This window comes from Saccopteryx leptura, chromosome 3, assembly GCF_036850995.1.
Source record: "Saccopteryx leptura isolate mSacLep1 chromosome 3, mSacLep1_pri_phased_curated, whole genome shotgun sequence".
Lineage (NCBI taxonomy): Eukaryota > Metazoa > Chordata > Mammalia > Chiroptera > Emballonuridae > Saccopteryx > Saccopteryx leptura.
In genome coordinates this window covers 120,886,700-120,908,815 of record NC_089505.1, presented here as the reverse complement: position 1 = coordinate 120,908,815, position 22,116 = coordinate 120,886,700, and the positions used below count along the sequence as shown (strand labels likewise).

At 40.5% G+C, this 22,116-nt stretch overlaps 1 protein-coding gene across 1 annotated transcript in view; it reads left to right on the top strand.

The window, feature by feature from the left end:
• The window catches only part of EFCAB14 (EF-hand calcium binding domain 14), a 45,636-nt gene that overhangs the window by 9,024 nt on the left and 14,496 nt on the right, over window positions 1-22,116 (top strand). Inside the window, exons 3-6 of the mRNA XM_066376199.1 lie at window positions 1,019-1,164; window positions 13,984-14,082; window positions 18,400-18,510; window positions 19,408-19,512. Of these exons, the coding sequence (XP_066232296.1) occupies window positions 1,019-1,164; window positions 13,984-14,082; window positions 18,400-18,510; window positions 19,408-19,512 (461 nt within the window). The remainder of the gene's footprint in view (window positions 1-1,018; window positions 1,165-13,983; window positions 14,083-18,399; window positions 18,511-19,407; window positions 19,513-22,116) is intronic.

Here is a 22,116-nt window from a genome sequence, read left to right as displayed (position 1 = left end):
TTTATAAAAAAGATGTAGAATCTTAGTCCTCATAACAAACAGTACTTGAAAGGTAGTAAGAATCCACCTTGCATTTACCAATCTGAGATAGAAAAAAGTAAACTTAATGCATTTAGAGATATAACTTACGATGTCACCTGGAGCATTAATGGAGTAAGGTTTATAAGTCTTCATTGACTAATCAAAAAGCTCCTCTATTAAGCTGGTCAGTACTTAATAATTTGTTACTTACTGTATGCCTGGCCAGTTGTGTTTAGTACTTTACAGCCATTCTCTCACTTGATTCTAAAAATCCTGTAAAATGTGTTTTATTTCTATATTGGTGAGGAAGCGGAGCTCAAAAAGTTGAGTGATTTTCTCAAGGTTACAGTAAGTTACAGAGTTCTGATTCAAGTCCAGCTTTTACTGCCAATATTTATCATTATCATTTTCAGCCATCTGACTTTTAAAAGTTGTATTACCAGTAATGAAAGAACCCCTGTTAAACGGGAGCTTTAATGTTAAAGAACACATTTACATAAGTAAAGAATGTATGTGCCTGACCAGGAGGTGGCGCAGTGGATAGAGCATTGGACTGGGATGCAGAGGACCCAGGTTCGAGACCCCGAGGTCGCCAGCTTGAGCGCGGGCTCATATGGTGTGAGCAAAGCTCACCAGCTTGGACCCAAGGTTGCTGGCTTGAGCAAGGGGTTACTCAGTCTGCTGAAAGCCCACAGTCAAGGCACATACGAGAGAGCAATCAATGAATAACTAAGGTGTCGCAACGAAAAACTGATGATTGATGCTTCTCATCTCTCTCCGTTCCTGTCTGTCCCTATCTATCCCTCTCTCTGACTCTTGCTTTGTCTTTGTAAAAGAAAAAAAAAAAGAATGTGTGATTGGTATAAATTTACCAGTATCCTTCCGAAGTTAACTTTTATGAATCTGTCTGCTTTTCTACTGTATGATCTTTTTTTTCTTCTTGGAGTCATGAGGGAATTTTATCGATATTCATGATTGTTCTTATTTTTGCTTTTAGTGGAATCTAATCAGAAAAGTTCATTCCAAGAAATCCCCAAACTTAATGAAGAACTACTCAGCAAACAAAAACAACTTGAGAAGATTGAATCTGGAGAGCTGGGCCTGAACAAAGTCTGGATAAACATCACAGAAATGAACAAGCAGGTAGCAAAAGTGTGATTTTATTTCTGTGCAAGCTGTGAATGTTGAGCTTTGTTTGGTCTGAATTTGTAGGTATATGGAACTCCAGCTTGTTTTAGTTTTTGAAATAGTTTTTACATACTATGATGCCAACACATTCAGGTAAAATAGGTAATAGTTATGCATTTACCAAATAATTAAAATGTTAACCCTTTCTGTAAGATAGTTTTACAAAGTAGAGCAGTTTAGAGGGAGTTGGAAATGCTTGAGTCTGTTCTCCTAAGGAGCAGTGTAGGTATCAAATTTTTTTAAAAGAGTACCATCTAACCCACAAGAAAAAAATAACCTATTTTTATTAGACAGTGAGAGCTTATTTTGTTTAATAGAGTTTACAAACTTATACAGTCTTGAGGTATAGTGCTATACACTATACTAAAACCATCCACAGCCAATGATAGTTATTCTAGCATAGCATAGGAGGAATTGGCAGAGTTGGTTAAATACCTTGGCAAAGCAGGCAAATCTCAGAGGGAAAAGTTTTCCATCCCTAAAAGAAAAAAATTTTCTTTTTTAACTGAGAGGCAGGGAGGCAGAGACAGACTCCCACATGTGTCCTGACCGGGATCCACCCAGCAAGCCCCTAACAGGTGATGCTCTGCCAGCTGGACTGCAGCTCTGTTGCTCAGCAACCAAGCTATTTTAGTGCTTAAGGCCAAGGCCATGGAGCCATCCTCAGTGCTTAGGGCCAGGTTTGCTCTAACCATTTGAGCCACGGCTGCAGAAAGGGAAGAAAGAGAGAGTGATGGGGGGGGGGGGGGGGAGAAGCAGATGGTCGCTTCTCCTCTGTGCCCTGACCGGGAATTGAACCTGGGACTTCCACACACTGGGCCGATGCTCTACTGCTGAGCCAACTGGCCAGGGCCCTAAAAGGATTTGATTGAGCATTGCATATGTATGTAGTTGCCACTGGGCAACTGAAGCCCATACCCTCAGGTTTTGCAGTTTATTTAGGAAAGCCATGCATTGAAAAGAAAACTCAAGTACCAAATGAATCGTACACCTGCTAAGTACTTAAAAATAGATATGCCGTCCTCACTGGGGCTGAGAGGGTATTCTCTTCCCCAAAATGAAGTTACCAAGCTCAAAATCAGCCAGTGGCAAAGAGTACTGTTTAGGATAAAGGGCTTATGCATATTTCTGAAGCTACCCTCCCCTTTCAGCAGTAGTGCTGGAATGGGGCAAATCATCACTGAAGACCCAGATATAGTGGCCTTAGGCTACAGCTTCAAAACTTACGCCTACAAACCACAAGAAAGAATGTTTTACATCATTATCCAATAAACACATACATACTTGTAAATAAGTTTCTGAAAATATTAGCTTACACGTAATATCATGATGCCTTATGATACTTTATCTTCTATTCAGTTCTATTTCACTTTCGAAAATCATTTGTGAAATAATTGACTAATTGCAATATTTATCCTTGGACTCTTAGTATTTAGGAAAAAGTAAGTATTCACGCTTTTTTTTTTTTTTCAAAAAGAATAGGATAAACTGTGACCTTGTAGTCACAGAGCAAATGAGCAGTTTGGCCAGAGATTAAATCAACTGAAAATTGACCGCGGTGAAGCACTGGGGGATAATTAGCATCTCTCACAGGCAAAGCGGAGATCCGGTTTAGATAGCCATCGTGTTTATAGTTCTGAGCGAGCATGAGATCTTTCAGGATGCAGACAGAGCAGGCAGTGTCAGCTATTTCCCATCTCCTTGTAAATATCAGAAGAGTCAAAAGGGAAATTTGTACTTGGTGTGAGAGGACACAGGGCATTTCAGATCTTTGTTACCTATTTTGTTTTCTCAGTTCTCTTTAATTTGGAATCTAGAAACAAAATTATTTTATTCCTGTCCTTGCTTTTATTTTTAATGCAAAAAGTACCTGAGAAAGAAGGTATGCACAAAAGTTTACTTCAGTTCTTGGGCTTCATTTATAAAACTAGGAGAGATTGAACTGAAACTGTTTCCATTTTAGTGATCAAGTGGTGTTAACGAGCTTTATGTTGGTCCAAAGGGAGCTCATTATTTTCTGAGTAATTTTCTAAAATTGTTACACATCTCTGATGGAGAGGCACTTGTCTTAGACCAAAATAAGTATAAAAATAAAATTAATATTTAAGTACATTCCTATATCTAAGGGTAACTGTCAGTTAAGATGCTTTTACTTGGGCAACTTTGCCAAGGCCACCTTGAATGCCATTTCTGAGACCTACAGCTATCTCACCCCTGACCTCTGGAAAGAGACTATTCACCAGATCTCCCTGTCAGGAACTCACTGACCCATCTTGTAAAGACCCACCCCAGAGTTTCTGTGTAGAGATCTCAGGCTCCAGCTGTGGCCACCACATAACCTTATACAATAAAAATAAAACTGAATTAGCCTGCTTAAAAAAAAGAAAGAAAGAAAAAGGTTCTTTTAGTGACAAGTTTTTTTATTTTTTTTTATTTTTATTTTTTTACAGAGACAGAGAGAGAGTGATAGATAGGGACAGACAGACAGGAACAGAGAGAGATGAGAAGCATCAGTCATCAGTTTGTTGTTGCAACACCTTAGTTATTCATTGATTGCTTTCTCATATGTGCCTTGACTGGGGGGCCACAGCAGACAGTGACCCCCTGCTCGAGCCAGGGACCTTGGGTTCAAGCTGGTGAGCTTTGCTCAAACCAGATGAGCCCGCGCTCAAGCTGGCAACCTCAGGCTCTCAAACCTGGGTCCTCCACATCCCAGTCCGACACTCTATCCACTGCACCACCACCTGGTCAGGCTAGTGACAAGTTTTTTAAAGCAGTTCAAAGTGGCCTAACAAGAAAACTTATTAGCTCAGTTAACAAGGATAGTCCTTATCACAATGAGTTCAAGTTTATGCAGCCTGAAAAAAAAAGCCATTAGTTTGAAATAAGTTAAAATCAGATTTTGCGTTGAAAATATCTTTAGTTTTAAAATCTCACTTTTCTGTTTTATTTATGAAACCTCTGATTTCATACACATGCCCATACTCAACCACTGTAGGGCATCTCCTCCCTTTTCTTTGAATTCAGCAAATGTTTAATAGAATGGTTCTCAAACTTTTTTTTAACTTTTTTTTTTTTTTTTTACAGAGACAGAGTGAAAGTCAGAGAGGGATAGACGGGGACAGACAGAAACAGAGAGAGATGAGAAGCATCAATCATTAGTTTTCGTTGCGACACCTTAGTTGTTCATTGATTGCCTTCTCAAATGTGCCTTGACCGTGGGGCTGCGCGCTCAAGCTGGCGACCTAGGGGTCTCGAATCTGGGTCCTCCGCATCTCAGTCCGACGCTCCATCCACTGCGCCACCGCCTAGTCAGGTGGTTCTCAAACTTTTTGATGTCAGGGTACATTTAAAATTCTACAAATAGCCCTGGCCGGTTGGCTCAGCGGTAGAGCGTCGGCCTAGCGTGCGGAGGACCCGGGTTCGATTCCCGGCCAGGGCACATAGGAGAAGCGCCCATTTGCTTCTCCACCCCTCCGCCGCGCCTTCCTCTCTGTCTCTCTCTTCCCCTCCCGCAGCCAAGGCTCCATTGGAGCAAAGATGGCCCGGGCGCTGGGGATGGCTCTGTGGCCTCTGCCCCAGGCGCTAGAGTGGCTCTGGTCGCAACATGGCGACACCCAGGATGGGCAGAGCATCGCCCCCTGGAGGGCAGAGCGTCGCCCCATGGTGGGCGTGCCGGGTGGATCCCAGTCGGGCGCATGCGGGAGTCTGTCTGACTGTCTCTCCCTGTTTCCAGCTTCAGAAAAATGCAAAAAAAATAAATAAATAAATAAAAAATTCTACAAATAATTGTAGGCACACTATGTACAAATTTCTGAGAAATATGTTATAATAATTAAGTCAGATATTAAAGAAAAAAAACATAAAGTCCAAGCGTGCTTTTATGGTAATTAAATGAAATAAATATGACAAAATTAAATTTATTCTGACATTAGAAAACATTTTTATGTTACATTTTTTGAGTGATGCTTTTTAGAATTCGTAAAGAAGGGGTTAAAAAATAAAAAACCGACAAAAAAGTTATCTTTTTATATATATAGATACATTCTTAGTAAGATTTAGTAAATTTGGCAGGTCCCAGTGTAAATGTATTAGTTTTTTCATTCTTTTTTTTTTTTTTTTTTTACAGGGACAGATAGAGAGTTAGAGAGAGGGATTAGGGACAGACAGACAGAACTGAGAGAGATGAGAAGCATCAATCATCAGTTTTTTGTTGCGACACCTTAGTTGTTCATTGATTGCTTTCTCATATGTGCCTTGACCACGGGCCTTCAGCAGACCGAGTAACCCCTTGCTTGAGCCAGCGACCTTGGGTCCAAGCTGGTGAGCTTTTTGCTCAAACCAGATGAGTCCGCGCTCGAGCTGGCAATTTCAGGGTCTCGAACCTGGGTCCTCCTCATCCCAGTCCAATGCTCTATCCACTGCGCCACCACCTGGTCAGGCAGTTTTTTCATTCTTGTTTATGAGAAACGTGAGCTTGATGTGTCCTAGCTATTTCTTCAATGTTTGGGCATATATTTGAAAGGCAAACTCGCATTTCCTCGTCAATACATTGAAGAATTCCTCTCTTTTTACTCTTAATTGTTTTGAGGGTAGAAAATCCTAATTCACATAAATAGGATGTTGAAAATTGTAATAAAATTTTCAAAGCTTTTTTAGATATTGCCACATATTCTTCTTTTATAGAAATCCAAAAGACTTTAAGAGACAGTTCCTTATGTTTAATAATCAATCCACAATCAGTGGATATAGCTGCCAGTTCTTCTTCTTCTGTTAATGTTAAACCAAAATCACTTGAAGCTTCCATGAATGGGTTTCTAGTATAATCGTATTGGTCAGTGTTAAGTGATGGAAAATGCTATAAATTAAATTCTACCTGTCAGCATTTAAGTCCTATTTCATTTACACTTAACTTTTGCTTACTTCCAGAATTGGATTCTTCAATATCATGCTTTTTGAGAAATCTACCCATTTTATTTGGGTGTATTTATCTAAAAATAATATAATGATGTGTTAATAATAAATATAATAATGGTGTGTTAACAAAAAGAGTGATATTTCCGTAATGAAATGGTATAATAGAGTAACTGGATTTATACTTATATCTGGGCACATGCCGCAACAGCGCAGCTAGTAATTCCAGGTCCTGTGTGGGAACTGTGTGGAATTAAGAAAATATGAGGTCAGCCTGACCAGGTGGTGGCGCAGTGGATAGAGCATCAGACTGGGATGAAGAGGACCCAGGTTCGAGACCCTGAGGTCGCCAGCTCGAGCACAGGCTCATCTGGTTTTAGCAAAAAAAAAAAAAACTCACCAGCTTGATCCCAAGGTCGCTGGCTTGAACAAGGGGTTAGTCAGTCTGCTGAACCCCCCCCCCCCCCCCGTCAAGGCACATATGAGAAAGCAATCAATGAACAACTAAAGTGCCACAACAAAAAAACGATGATTGATGCTTCTCATCTTTCTCCATTCCTGTCTGTCTGTCCCTGTCTATCCCTCTCTCTGACTCTCTTTCTGTCTCTGTAAAAAAAAAGGGGGGGGTTCAGGAGGGCCCTGTAATAGGTGCTGGCAAGAACAAAGTGCACCCAAAAACTGCATCTTGCTTTATAGGGCAAAGTGGGCCATTAGCAAATCAATGAGATTTTTGATAATGTTTCCAAGGCAACCCAAGAATTTTACCAAGTGCAGAAAACCCCCACCATACATATCTTCTTTACTTTGCACGAAGCAAAGGATAGAATAAACTTGCCTCCAGTCTTTCTGGGGAACATGGGGGGTAGTTTAAACAATCCAGCACCACAGCTTAACGGCCTTTGCAACCTAATCAAGCAAGTGAGGTGGGGGGTTGGGCAGACTGTCAGCTTACAGCCAATTCCCCACACCTCTGTCTCCCAAAAATCTAAACTCCAAAAACCCTATTGGTTTTTTGGTCCCCAACAGGCACATATTTCTCTGAAATACCATAGGGCGCACCTGGAAATCTTCTAGGGCAGTGGTCCCCAACATTTTTTGGGCCATGGACCAGTTTAATGTCAGAAAATATTTTCACAGACCAGCCCTTAAGGTGGGATGGATAAATGTATCACGTGACCGAGACAAGCGTCAAGAGTGAGCCTTAGACGGATGTAACAGAGGAAATCTGATCATTTTTTTTAAATTATTTATTTATTCATTTTAGAGAGGAGAGAGAGTTAGAATGAGAGAGAGAGAGAGAGAGAAAGGGGAGAGGAGCAGGAAGCATCCACTCCCATATATGCCTTGACCAGACAAGCCCAGGATTTTGAACCGGTGACCTCAGTGTTCCAGGTCAACGCTTTATCCACTGCGCCACCACAGGTCAGAGCTGGTCATTTTTTAAAAATAAAACATTGTTCAGACTTAAATATAAATAAGACGGAAATAATGTAAGTTATTTATTCTTTCTCTGTGAACCAGTACCAAATGGCCCACGGACCGGTACCGATCTGCGGCCCCAGGGGTTGGGGACCACTGTTCTAGGGTGCACCAGTGCGCCCTGGCACACACTTTGAGAGAACCACTGGTTTAATGAGCTGCTTTTATGGAGTTAGGCCTTGGGATTCCTACCCATTAGGCTCTTACGGTCAAATGGAGGAGACGAAAAAGTAAATATGTAGTTGTTAAACAGCCTTATAAGCAATAAGAACCCCTCCGGATGAGCAATGTGGGGGCATTTTTTAGTTATGTATCTAACGCAGACTGGCTGGCATCAATCAAGGCTTTTCAGATATCTTGAGCTGGCTCCTGAAGGGCAAATAGGAGTTTGCCAGATGAATTCTGCAGAAAGAGAGAGGTTGTCCTCATTAGTACACTTGATCTTCATCATTTGCAGATTCCTATTTGCAAATTTGTAACCCCAAAATCTGTACTTGTGGTGCTTTCACAGTCATTCACTGACGGACATTCAGTGGTGAAAATTTTGAGTTACCCAATAGGAACATTTCCAGTTGAGGTCAAACAAGGCCTTGTTTCAGCTCATACTGTAAACAGGTTTACTTTTCATGACATATTTATTGGCACGGTTTTTGCACTTTTGTGGGGGTTTTTTGTTATTGGTGTTTTTTGTTTTTGTGATTCCACTACTTAAATGTACATCTAGCATAGTGCTGACATCTGTCTAGTATTGCTAAGTGCAAGAAAGCTGTGTTGTGCCTTACAGTGAAAATACATGTGTTAGATAAGCTTCATTCAGGCAAGAGTTCAACAATATTAAATAAGATGTCTTTAAAAGAAACACATAAAACAAAGTTAAGTAATATATTGATCAGTTGACAAAAATGTTGTGCCCAGAGGGCTCGCAGGAACCCACCTCTGTACTTCCCTTAGGAGCAGTGGTTCAGTAATCACTAATTCAGTGTTTGCTATGAATTTTTAGAACAGATATTTTCAACCTTTTTTGTCTTATGGCACACATAAAGCTAATTACTAAAATTCTGTGGCATACCAAAACGTATTTTTTGCCAATCTGACAAAAAAAAAAAAAAAAGGTATAATTTTGATTAAGTATTAACACCAGACGGCATGATTGTGTTTGCTATTGTCATTTTTTTACTTGACAATCTAAGGGAAAAGAGGTCATTGCCCCTGACTAAATAGGTATTGCGTGTTTTAAAAATTCTTGCGGCACAGCAGTTGAAAATCCCTGTTCTAGAACATATCTACAGTGAATAACAAGAATTGACTATATGTCCAAAACCAATAGACAAATGAAAAATATAGTGTGTTTGGGGGATTTTTATATTTCATTATGGCATAGTTTGGTGGAAGGAGGCCAGAAGTAAGGATATGTTAGCAAAAGTCATCAAGAGCCTGAGTGCGTCATCTTCTGTAGTATGCTCTGTATCTTTTTCTTGGCACTTGGTCCAGAAACTTTATGATATGATAGTCAGAGTAGTCCCCCCTTATCCAAGGGGAATACGTTCCACAACCTCCAGTGGATGCCTGAAACCACAGATAATGCCAAACCTTCTATATATTGTCTTTTCTATGCATACCTATGGTAAAGTTTCACTTATAAATTAGGTGCAGTAAGAGATTAACAACATTAACAATACTAAAGAACTATTATAATACAATAGTAAAAGTTGTGTGACTGTGGTCTCTCTCTCCAGGAATTTTTGTATTTTTCAGTCCAAACCTATTCCTGAATCTGTATAATCATCTCTTGCAGGAAATGGCTGGGTGCCACTCATTTCAGGGGACACTTCATTGAAAGTGTTTGTTAGGTTCAGTGCTTTCTGGCACAACACATTGACATGAGTCAGAACACGCTTTCTGTTCGTGTCTTCCATCCACAAATATAAATGCCATTTCCATCTTACTTAAGCCCTTATTGTGCACAGGGGCCATAACCTTTGCAGTTTCAGGTGTAACAGCAAAATTAGCACAAATTTCTTTTTCCTTCACAATTTCACAGATGTGAAATTCATTCTGACAATAGATTTTAACCTCAGCATGTGATTTTTTTTCTTACTAATGGAGAACTTTTACTTTTTTACTTAAAGGAAACACTTTACAGCTTCTCTGGCATATCCAAATTGACAACACACTACTGTTGAGCAGTGAGACCATTATTAAGTAAAATAATGGTTGCTTGAATACAAGCACTGCAATACTATGACAGTCATCTGATAACAGAGAATTGGTTTATTTCTGGAATTTTCCATTTAATATTTTTGGGCCACAGTTGACTGCAGGTAACTGAAACCAAAGAAAGCAAAGCTGAGTATTATGGGGGGACTACTGTATCTGCATGTGCATCTAATTACACTAGAAGATTATACACTGTATTTCGTGCTTTAAGCATGGTAATGGCAATGATGATAATAATGGCAATTAAGTTGATAACAGCCATTCATTAAATGCCTTCTTTGTGCAGGCAACTTTTTAACTTTTAGAGGCACTACATGTGAGATATCCTTTTTTTTGCTTGTATGGACCTACACAGTAGGAGGTGGTAGCTCCATTTTACTGATAAGAAAAATGAGATTGAAAGAGGTTAAATAGTGTGCCCAAGGGTCACACAGCTGTGTCGCTGTGCTCACATTAAAGTATACAAGTCCTAGGTGTAAGGTATTTTCCCTGCCAAGATGGAAGGAAGGGGCCGGAGCCACAAAGTGTGGAATAATAAAAGGCTTTATTGAGTACAGCGCACATCCCCCCTGACGAGGTTCCCTGGCCCCGAGAAAAGATGGAGGCAAGGAGTCACAAGGATTCAGGGAAGTCGCAAGGAGTGACCAGTGTGAGAGCTATTTAAAAGGTCCCTAGGGTGGTCGAGCTAATATGACATGGTGAAATCTCACTGGCTGGCAGACAGTCGCTGTTTTCCAAAGGGTTCCTGGGAAGTTTCTTTTGGCGCGCTTGGTTGTGGGCGGTCCTAGCCAAAGTTCGAGGTTCTGACCTTTCCCCATTATCCACCGACCTTACACTAGGTGCCTGGGTTTTTTTTTCCAGTTTTCCTTTCTGCCTTTCATCTTTATATCCCCTATAAAATGCAGTAGGTGCTCAGTAGATGAGGTTGAAAGGATGTGAGGTCAGTTTCCTACTAAAGCCATAATCATTCATCATTGGTGGCTGGCTGTTTTAGTAACCTTTTTGCTTACTATTTAAAGAACACTTAATTTTAACTCCCAAAGCAAAAAAGCAGCCTTCAGATTTCATAGTATAAAATGGTGTGGAGTGGCTATTTTTAATTTTGCTAATGAAAAGTCATGTAATATGCATAAAAGTCATGACTCATCTTTTGGCTGGATTTGGGTTCTTTTCTTAATGGTTTCTACTTAATTCAGCTCTTTAGACTGAATTATAGTATGTGACTTTCAGAGATAATTCTGTAACGCTTGAATCCAGTCTGACATTCTAGAATGTATCTATCAGAGACCACAGCAGTCCCAGACATAATGGGAGCATGCCCCTTGTCTCTCCATTCTAGTTACACATGTAGCTTTGATGTAATTTTCCATAGATTTTGGCATTATTCCACTCTTAAGAAAAGAATGCTATGAGATGGAATCCAGCTTTGCAGTTTATGGGAATATAGCTGATTCCTAATGATCAGTGCGGACCAGGTCTTATAAGTGAGTAAGAAGTCCTAAGTGATGTTTGGTAATTAGAGAGTTAATGGTCAGCTCTCCAGAGCATACCCTTTCAGTACGACAGCTGACACCCAGGCCTAGAAAGTTTGAGGCAAGGGTAGAAGTAGAACGGTGCCTCACCTTATCCTGATGGCATTGGCTTTCAGCTGCTCCTCTGGTTTAGGGGAAATGGTAGCTGCCAACCAGCCACACTGGCCATTTGTGAGGCCATTACTATTCTTGAGAAACTTAATCAAACAATTACACAAATAAATAAATCATCATCATTTTGAGAATTTCTGTGCAGAAAACGTTTTCCTGGGCATATTCATGCAGTTGCTTCCTACCTATTACCCAATGCCACACTCACCCTTTTAACCTAGGAAGGATACCTGTTTTACTTTTATGGGTAAAGCTCTTACTTTTCCATCAGAGTCTAATTGAGGCCTACTTCAATGAAGCTTGTCCAGTTCAGCCTGCACTGATATTCTTTCTCAGTACTTTATTGAGTATCACATTTAGTACTTAATTTTTTTTTAAGAGAGACAGGAAGGGAGAGAGATATGAACATCAACTTGTAGTTGCATAATTTGAGTTGCTCATTGATTGCTTCTCATATATGCCCTAACCAAGGGGACTCAAGCCAAGCCAGCGACCTTGGGCTCAAACCAGTGACCTTTGGGCTCAAGCCAGTGACCATAAGATCATGTCAGTGATCCCATGCTCAAGCCATTAACCCTGTGCTCAAGCCTACAACCTCAGGGTTTCGAACCTGGGACCTCAGCATCCCAAGTTGATGCTCTATTTACCACACCACTACTGGTCAGGCCTTAATTGTTTCTTTAATGTTACTACCTACCTCTGCCTTCTGCCTCCCTGCTTTCATATCCCCCTCTCCCTATCCCTCTCCCTCTCCTTCTTCTCCCTTTCCCTTTCTCACTTATACTTTGTACACCTGCCACCAACCTTGTTTCTGTTCTTCAGGTGTGCCAAGCACTTATCTGCACTGGGACCTTTACCCCAGCAATTCCCTCTACCCTCAAATGTACTTTATTCAATTTTTGTCGGATTAATTCCTTCCTATTGTTTAGATCAGCGGTTCTGAACCGCTGATTGTTTAGAACCAACCGCTGGTTTAGATGTTTAAATTTCATTTCTTTATAAAGGCTTTCTCTAACTGTCCAATCTAAGGTAGCTACCCGGTCACGCATTAAGTTGTCTTATTTTAATTTTCTTCTAATATATGCCACTATCTAATATTATATAAAATTATCTCCTTGCACTAAAATGCAAACTCCAAAAGATCACTGACACCTGTGTTATTCATCACTGGTATAAAATAGAGCTCAGGAAATATGTATTGCAGGAATGAAGAATGAATGAATGAATGAATGAATGAATGAATGAATGAAAATGGTTTGATGCTCTTGAACATTTTCCTCTAAAGGGAAAGAGGAAGAACAGAACCTAATTTCCCAAGTTCCTAGGCTTCTCATTGGACTCTCTGGTTCAGAACATACTGCTTCTCACTCCTGGAGCTCTGCTTGAATTCTTTGCACAGTACTTATTATCTGATAAGTTTCTTCTTTATTTTTCTCTCACCTTCTGCTATGATGCAAGCTCCAGGAAAGCAAAACCTCATGGTCTTATTTGCTACTATCTCTATAGTGCCTGCAGCAATTCCTGGCACAGAGAAGATGCCAAACATTTGTTGAAGGAAAAAATAGGGGACCAGGTTTACTTTGTCTTGTGTAACATGCCCAGAAACTATAGTGGTTATTCTGGGAAGCCTTCTCAGTATGATTGCTGTTGGTAGACCTGTGTCCTCATTCCAACACTTGGGATAGGAAAGCAGTATGGAACAGGAGTCTTTCGAGGATGATTTGAGCCACACTGCAAAGTTGTTAGAATATGAAATCTGTAGCCTGAAATTGAATATTATACAGATGTCCCAGCATTCATCCAAGAGAGAAATCTAGCTATTTAGAATTCTATCCATAAATAGAAGGGAAGACACATTTTATTTTGTTTCAGTTCCTATTTTAATACATTCAGTGCATCAGTCAGCAAGTCAGTGGGAATTTATTGAGCCCCTTCAGGGTACAAAGTAGTGCTTTGGTTGAGCTATTGAGTTTGAAATATTAATCACATTGTTAAACCAAAACTAAATCCCCAAGTGGTTGAAAGTGCTGTTCAAGTTGTCAGGATACAGTTCCTGTATACTGCATTTTGTGATGATGGGCTTTTATAATATATGTTCCCACTTGGGCAGGAACAAAAGTTCAGTAAATAACTGAGGTGTTATTTTTTTACCGAAATGAAATCCTTCCGGAATCTTTGATCATTAGCTTTCTTTCTGTCCAATTGTTGAAGGATTGTGTTATAATCATCTTTTGTAATTTAAGATTTTTGGATCTTGTTGCTGCCAGGAGTAGGGTAAAGAATAATAACTGCCTTTCCCTCTGTGGTACTAGTGCTTAAATTGGGCAGGGAAGGAAGGGGTACTATCGCTGCCTCCCAGATCTCCATTCTGTTCAAGGTGTGAACTGAACTAGGTGTAATGGCTGTATCACAGAAACGCATAAAATCCAACGGTGCCTTGACATCCGCGTCAAATGTAGAGTTTGTGAAGAAAGCATTCACTGTGCAAATTCTGTTTTCATTGTTAACCTTTTCCTTTTAGATTTCTCTGTTGAATTCTTCAGTAAACCACCTCAAAGCCAATGTTAAGTCAGCGGCAGACTTAATTAGCCTGCCCGCCACTGTAGAGGGACTTCAGAAGGTAAGTGCTGTGTATAGACACTGAGATTAACCTACTGCTGTTTAGCTTCATAGAAGTTTTCTTTGAAAGCCTGCATTTGTAATCACCTGCTCCAGAAGGGCAGTAATGGAGCATATCACTGTGTTTTAAAGATTTCAGAACATCTCTGTTTTGGTCTGGTTAGTTGGGCCTTTAATTTGTAATATGTGACTTTAACTCTGGTTTATGTAGGTTTGTACATTTTTATTTGGCTCTCAAAGTCCTAAGCATGCTCTGCTGGGACTCTTACATTAACATGTGGGTTTGCTTTTCATCATTTGCCTTTTCAATTCATCACCACAATGTCTTCATGATAGCAAACCAATTGTACATGAGACTTGCTCTAAATTACAATTAATTTCTAAATTACTATTTTTTTAAGATAATTTGAAAAAATACAAAAATTTTTTATTCAGGATATGGTAAGGAAACTTTCAAACACTCCTGGTGGGAGTATAAATTGGTAAAAGGCATTTTGGAAAACAATATGTATTATTTTATAAAGGCAAAGGTGTACATTCACTACTCAGTTCACTTCATATATACCCAAGGCTCTAGGACCTAAGCAAATATTAATATGGAATTTCTGTTTATTTGATCCCTAAGATTCAGGCCTAGAGCAGGAGGCGGTGACCAAGCAGATGACTAATACATAGGGATCTTGAGAGCTGAGTGGGAAGAGTATGTAGGGAAAAGAAGGGGCCTACTTGGAACACAAGCAGCGTCAGCCCCTGCAGCATGAACTGGAAGGAGGGATTCTGGAGCAAGAGAATCAAATCTAGAGTCTTTAACTTTAAATAAAAGTTAGTGTGATAACTTTAATTTGATTAATTTGCAGGCTCTATAAATATATAAATTGTCTCCAGAAAGGGGAACTTCCTAAGCCAAAAACAAAACTTGCTAATTTATAGCCACACCAACTGTGTGCTCAGCCTCTGTAGTTTGCTATTTGTTCAATATGGTCATCTGTTTATAACTTTAAATAAAAAGTAGGGACAACTTTGATAAGGCCAAATGCCTCTTGCCATTGTTCCCGCAAGTGCCAAGTGGGAAGATAGTAGGCCTCTGTAGCCTTTAGCCTAGAAGCAACTCTGGCTGTCTTACATTAGTAAAGGAAACTGGTTTATTCTTGCATTGTGGAGCTCCTTCCAGTGTGTGCCAAGCACTCTGCAGTTGCTGAGAATACCAAACAAGAGCTTACTGTCTTCTTGCATCCCAATAGGATCATACATCCAGCCAGTGAGGATTCTCTAACAGGAGGTGTCTTTGAATGCTTGTAGCTTCTCTAACAATAGAGCTTGCATAGATAACATCCTAGCTCAGAGACTTCTACCCAGTGTGTTGTCTCTTTGCAAATCTGTGCATTTATAATGTCAGGCACTATTTCTATTACGAGTGGCTCAGTTTTGAGGTGGTAGTTCATTTCAAATACCTAATCTCTATACTAGTATAATTTTTTTTTAATGTTGAAAGCATCACCTCTTGTTCTCTTGGACTCTTGGTTATCAGTGTAATATAAAAGTCCTTGGTTAAAAATACTAATAGAAAAAGAAATACTAATAGGATGCCTGACCAGATGGTGGTGCAGTGGTTAGAACACCAACCTGGGACTCTGAGGACCCAGGTTCAAATCCCCAAGATCTCCGACTTAAGCTCAAGGTCACCAGCTTGAGCTTAGGATCATAGACATGACCCCATGGTCACTGGCTTGAAGCCCAAGGTTGTTGGCTTGTGCAGGTGGTCACTGGCTCAGCTGTAGCCCCTTCCCCCCACCCAGTCAAAGCACATATGAGAAGTAATAAATAAACAACTGAAGTGCCACAACTACAAGTTGATGCTTATCTTTCTCTTCCTGTCTGTCTGTCTCTCTCTCTCTCTCTCTCTCTCTCTCTCTCGCACGCTAGAAAAAAAAACAAAAAAACTAATGTGACATCATAAAATTGTCAGTCTATCTTTTTTTTTTTTTTTTTTTTGGTATTTTTCCAAAGCTGAAAACGGGGAGAGACAGTCAGACAGACTCCCGCACGCGCCCGACTGGGATCCACCCGGCACGCCCACCAGGGGCGATGCTCCACCCACCAGGGGGCGATGCTCTGCCCCTCTGGGGCATTGCTCTGCCGCGACCAGAGCCACTCCAGTGCCTGGGGCAGAGGCTAAGGAGCCATCCCCAGCGCCCGGGCCATCTCCGCTCCAATGGAGCCTGGGCTGCGGGAGGGGAAGAGAGAGACAGAGAGGAAGGAGGGGGGGGGGGCAGAGAAGCAAATGGGCGCCTCTCCTATGTGCCCTGGCCGGGAATCGAACCCGGGTCCCCCGCACGCCAGGCCAACGCTCCACTGCTGAGCCAACCGGCCAGGGCCTGTCAGTCTATCTTAATAAAAGGCCAACACCTACCAAATAGTAACTTTCTTTTGGGTGTTCCCTTAGGACAGTCCTTTTTTAAAAGATGGCTTCTGAGTCACGTTCTCTAGTCCTCCTCAGGCCTAATGAAAGCAAAGTAAGCTATTATTCATATCTGACTCTTCTCAGTAGTTGCTTATGGGATTCTAAAGTAGAAAAATAACAACTGCTGCCAAATTTAATTTTTCCTTCATCTCTGAATGCTGGTTTACCCAAAACCAAAAATGATTGCACCCATTTTTACTCAGAAGCCATCATTTGCTCCTAACTTCATGGCATCTGCCTCCCTACAGCAGGGTTTGGAGAGGCAGTTTGTGGGAGAATCTTACCTGTGGATTCCAAATTTATAAACGGGGGGGGGGGGGGGGGGGAGTGTTTGTTTTTTATAGGGAGAGAGATGAGAGGCATCAACCTGTAGTTGCGGCACTTTAGTTGTTCATTGATTGCTTCTCATGTGTGCCTTGACCAGGGGGCTCCAGCTGAGCCACTGACACCTTGCTTAAGCCAGCAACCTTGGGGCTTAAACCAGGAACCTTGGGATCATGTCAGTGTTCTCTTGCTCAAGCCAGTGACCCTGCTCAAGCTGACATGACCATGCTCAAGTCAACAACCCAGCAGTTAATCCAGCAACCCTAGCATTCCAGGTCAACTCTCTATCCACTGTGCCACCACTGGTCAGGCTAAACTAGTGGTTTTTTTAAGGAAAGATTGGTTTTCTTCTAGAAAAGTTCCTTTAAATTAGAGAAATTGCTTCTTTGGTAAATTTTTTTCTGTTAATTGTGTTGGTATAAGCTACATGAAATTTATAGTTTGGAGATACTTGAAATAATTAAAAACACTGACCTCCATTTGTTAGTGTTTAATATCAAATGAAGTAAGTGATACATACACTCCCACTAGAATGGCTAAAATTGAAAGACTACAGATACCAGTATTGAGGATATAGAGTAGCTGGAGTTCTTATACACTGCTAGTGGGAATATAAAATGCTATAACCATTTTAGAACACAGTTTGGCAGTTTTTTAAAAAGTTAAACATACATATACCATATGATCTACCATTCACCTTTTAGGTATTGTGATGATAAGAAAGACATGACAAAGGGAAATGAAAGCATATGCCCACATAAAAATGTGTACATGAATGTTTATAACAGCTGTATTTGTGGTAGTCAAATACTGAAACAACCTAAGTATTCATCAACAGGTGAATAAACTGCATTGTGTCCATACAATGGAATGTTCTTAACTGCATGCTAAGTAGCTAAAACATGGATAGATTTCAAAATAATTATACTGAGAGAAAGAAGCCATATCAAAAATACATACTCACTGCTCTAATTATATGAAATTCTAGAAAATGCAAACTGATACATAACAACAGAAAGTAGATTAGTGATTGCCTGGGGACAGAGATTGGAAGAATTACAAAGGGGCATAAGAGCCCTGGCCAGTTGGCTCAGTGGATAGAGCCTCAGCTGTCATGGCACACATGAAAAGCAACCATCTGCTTCTTTTTCCCTCTTTCTCCCCCTTCTTTCTCTCTTCCCTTCTCACAGCCAGTGGCTCGATTGGTTTGAGCATGGCCCTGGCACTGAGGATAGCTTGGTTGATTCAAATATGGGCCCCAGATGGGGGTTGCTGGGTGGATCTTGGTTGGAGTACATGCTGGAGTCTTTCTCTATCTCCTCTCCTCTCACTTAAAAATAAAACAAAGGGGCATGAGAAAATTTGGGGGTGATGATGTGTATTATCTTGATTGTGGTAATGGTTTCACAGGTGTATATAAAGTTATAAAGTTTATATTTTGAACATGTGCAGTTTATTGTATATCAATTATATCTTAATAAAATCATTAAATTTTTTTAAAAAGAAAACACTAAACTACATGCTTCTGTTCAGAGCGTAGCTTCCATCGGTAATACTTTGAACAGTGTCCATCTTGCTGTGGAGGCGATACAGAAAACTGTGGATGAACACAAGAAAGCCATGGAGTCACTGCAGAGTGACGTGGTAAGGAAGTCTACCAGTGTTACTCCTGCCTCCCTTTTCTATGTAACTGCAGTGATACCCACTTTCTTTTTGTCTAAACAGACCCTACTGTGCACCTTTTTAAAAGATACAGTAAGCAATGTTTATTGTTATTTTTACAATTTGTAAATGAAGGTGGATAGAATTAAGAACTGAGTCTTTTACAAATAAGACACTTGAGGATGGAATGGGTAGGAAGAAAAACAGAAAAGAAGGAAAGAAAAGTGAAGAAGTGTCTCAGTTGTTCATTGCTATAACAAATCACCCCACAGTTTAGTGGCTTAAAACAATGTCTGATTATTTTCACTATTCTGTGGGTCCAGAATTTGGCAGTGCTTTTAGACTAGAGAATGACTAGAGGCCGTGTGCAGGGGGTGTAGAGGATGAAAGGTCATCTTGTATGTTCAGGCTTTCAGTTGGATGTGGCCATATGTGTGATACCAGCCTATACCATGTGAAAAATAACGCCCCTACCCTTGCAGAGCCTGGTCAACCCATAGATTCCTGAGAAATACAAGGTAATAAATTATTGTTTTAAGCCACAAAATTTGGGGTTGATATGTTGTGCAGTAACTGATAACAGACAGAAGCAAACCCGTGCAGTGTTCAGGGAATGTCCTCAAATGTCTCTCAACGCTGTACAGCTGTAAGCTGTCTGCAGTCATTCAGAGGCCTGTATTCATCTCTTGATGTACGTGAAATTGGACTAGTCAAGGCATATAAAAGTTCCCTAGCTTCTCTGCCTGTTCCTAGATCTGCCCCCAGGTTGATTAATCTGCAGATGCCTCTTCTGAGAAGCTAGAGTGTTCTGAGACCATCTCAGATGGTTAAGTAGATTTAGTAATTATTACCTATACTAACCTCCATTCCTGTTAACAGAATCAGTACTCCTTGAAGGAGACCAGTGGAAGCAACCAGATGATTCCATCGCCTTCAGCTCTATCAGAACTTGACAATAAAACCCACAATGAGAATTTGAAACAGGTACTTTTTGTCTCTGGCTTACCTCCTCCCTTTGACTATAGTAGTCTCTGGAGGCAGCCAGAGTAATTTGTGCTTAGTGTTGTGGTGCCTCATCAGGCGTCTTGTGCATATTTGCCTGCCCAGAGCAGGGCAGAGAAGGATGTGTGATGCTATATAGAGATCCAGGGTGCTATCCTATCTCGTTTGGCAGTCTGCTTATTTTCCCTGTATGTTGATCAGTGAAGTAAATTTCTTTTCACATCTTGAAAGACATAAAATGACCAGAATATCCTAAAACTTTTTATGAAAAGCAGCAGTCTGGGCATGTTCAAGATGGATGGGTAGCAGATTAATTCAGAGTGATGGCAGTTTTAAGCCACAGTAAATTAAATCTAAGAATGTTAGAAAGCATAACTTAGAAAATCAAGATTCTCTGAAAACGAGGAGGAAAAAGGATATTGAGCTCAGAACCACACTGAAAATAAAGGAAATCTTCACTAAGAAGAATTCCTGTGCTGAGTTTAATGCCCTTTAAAACCTATAGTCATCATTTCTATTTATGTAGTAATCAGTAACTAAAGGGTGTCAATAAAAATAATTGAATCTTGTACTAAATAATTCACTACTTGTTATGGTTTTGCTACATGAGCCAATTCAGTAATTGGTATTGTTCCTAAGGTAGTTTTGATCTGACAAATTAGGTTAATGGACATTTCAGTTAATAACCCAGCAAGCTTTCCTGCCAGCAGGTGAGGTAAACATTGGGAAATCAATTCCCAAGTTCTCAGCTTCCTGGGACCAGAGAGTGAATCATGTAGGTAGTCCTCTTTCCTCTTTCCCCTCCTATCCAGCTGAGGCCCAACAACTCCCAAGGTAGTAAACTGGGAGCGATTAGAGTAGAGGGACAAAGCAGAGACAGATGATCAATGGTCTAAACCAGGGAAAGGAATTCACTTCAGTAACTTGACATAATGCTGGTTTTTCAGTGCTGCTGGCCTCTTGCCTAGTATACATCTTTCGCTAGATTCCACACCTTGATTTATTTCCACTCCAGGATATTCTGTACCTTCACAACTCCTTAGAGGAGGTAAACAGTGCCCTAGTGGGGTACCAAAGACAGAATGATCTTGAACTCAAGGGGATGGATGAGACAGTCAGTAATCTTACCGGGGGAGTTAACTTGGTAGAAAGAGATATGGTTGCTGTGAGCCAGGTGAAAAAGCAAGCAAACCTGCCCTTCAGCATGGTAAGCCTTTTCAGATACCTTGTGACGTGTTCTGTGTTGCAGTGTCTTTAGTCTGTACATGGATGTCACTCCACCACCTTTTCAGACAGTCTCCTAGCATATTTGAGAGGTTACCCATTTATGTTGCACTTAATCCTTGCCTCCTTTAGTCCTTAGGCTAGGTCCGTGATGTAAATGGCTTAGGCAGTGTTGGTCCTGATTTGGAAGAGAGATGTAAAGATGTTCAGTTGCTTGCCCAGGCCGCACCACAAGTTACTGGCAGACAGGAGCCTCCTATTATGTTATCAGTGCCCCATCTGCTAGGGAAGCTCTGGCACATATGTCCAAGTGAGGTCTTCTTAATCTTTTCTTTTTTTAAGTTATAGGTGGGAGCAATGACAGTGACAATAACTGAAAATCCTTTGCCATTTTATTAAGCTGCAACTTGGCTTTCAGATTTAACCTGCTTCATCTGCATATTCAGGAATACATTTGCATATAAGGTCAGGAAAGCCATTTAAAACAGTTCAGATCTGACTAGCTCCTCAATTTAAGAGGTCATTGAGTCCAGCCTCTCATTTCACATATGAAGAAACTGTCCTAAGTCACCAATGCTGCCAGACCATGTGGTTTACTGATTTTCATGTTCTTACTGGTTTCTTTAATCACCTTTCTCATATACCTTGTGCTGGGATCTGTGTGGACTGCTTTTTAATAGTTGTAAGCCTTACCCTTAGAGATTTCAAACAGCAAAAACATAGGCTTATATAAAGAAATGGAAACCAAAATTTACAGGTGGTTACTGTAAATTCAAGTAACCACCAAAGTTAGAAGTAAGCCCACAGATAAAGTCAAACTGGCACGTAGAAAGCAGTGGCTCGCCACAGTAGAGCCTTGACAAGTTGCCCCAACTTGGCTTTGAGAGTGGAATAAGACCTGTTCTCGCTCCTGCCGTACAGGGGTGTACAATTGACTACAAAGCTGCGAAGATTAAAGGAGCCTTACTTTAGAAAGTCCTTTTGAACTCTGCTGAACCAAGCAGGGACTAGGAATTTTGGATGATTTGATGAGTTTTAGGCCTCAAAGGTTTTCAGGACTTATTGCGAAAACTTGCCACCCGAACTTCCCCTACTGTCCCTCCTCCCCACTTTAGTTTTCTTCAAAAGAAGAAATTGTTAATAATATCATCTTACTGTTTCTTCCAAAAGTATCATAATCAGCATGGTTCTAGGTTAAAGTTCTCTCGCTTTTTATACTTCAAAGTTTTAAAGTTCATGAACGAAACAGCTAGACTAAACATCATTTTCAGCTATGTATCTCGGGCCTTTCTCCCTCTCTTCTCTCATTCTCCTGGTATTTCTCAAAAGTTTCCTGAGAGCATTTAAATAAGTTTGACCAAA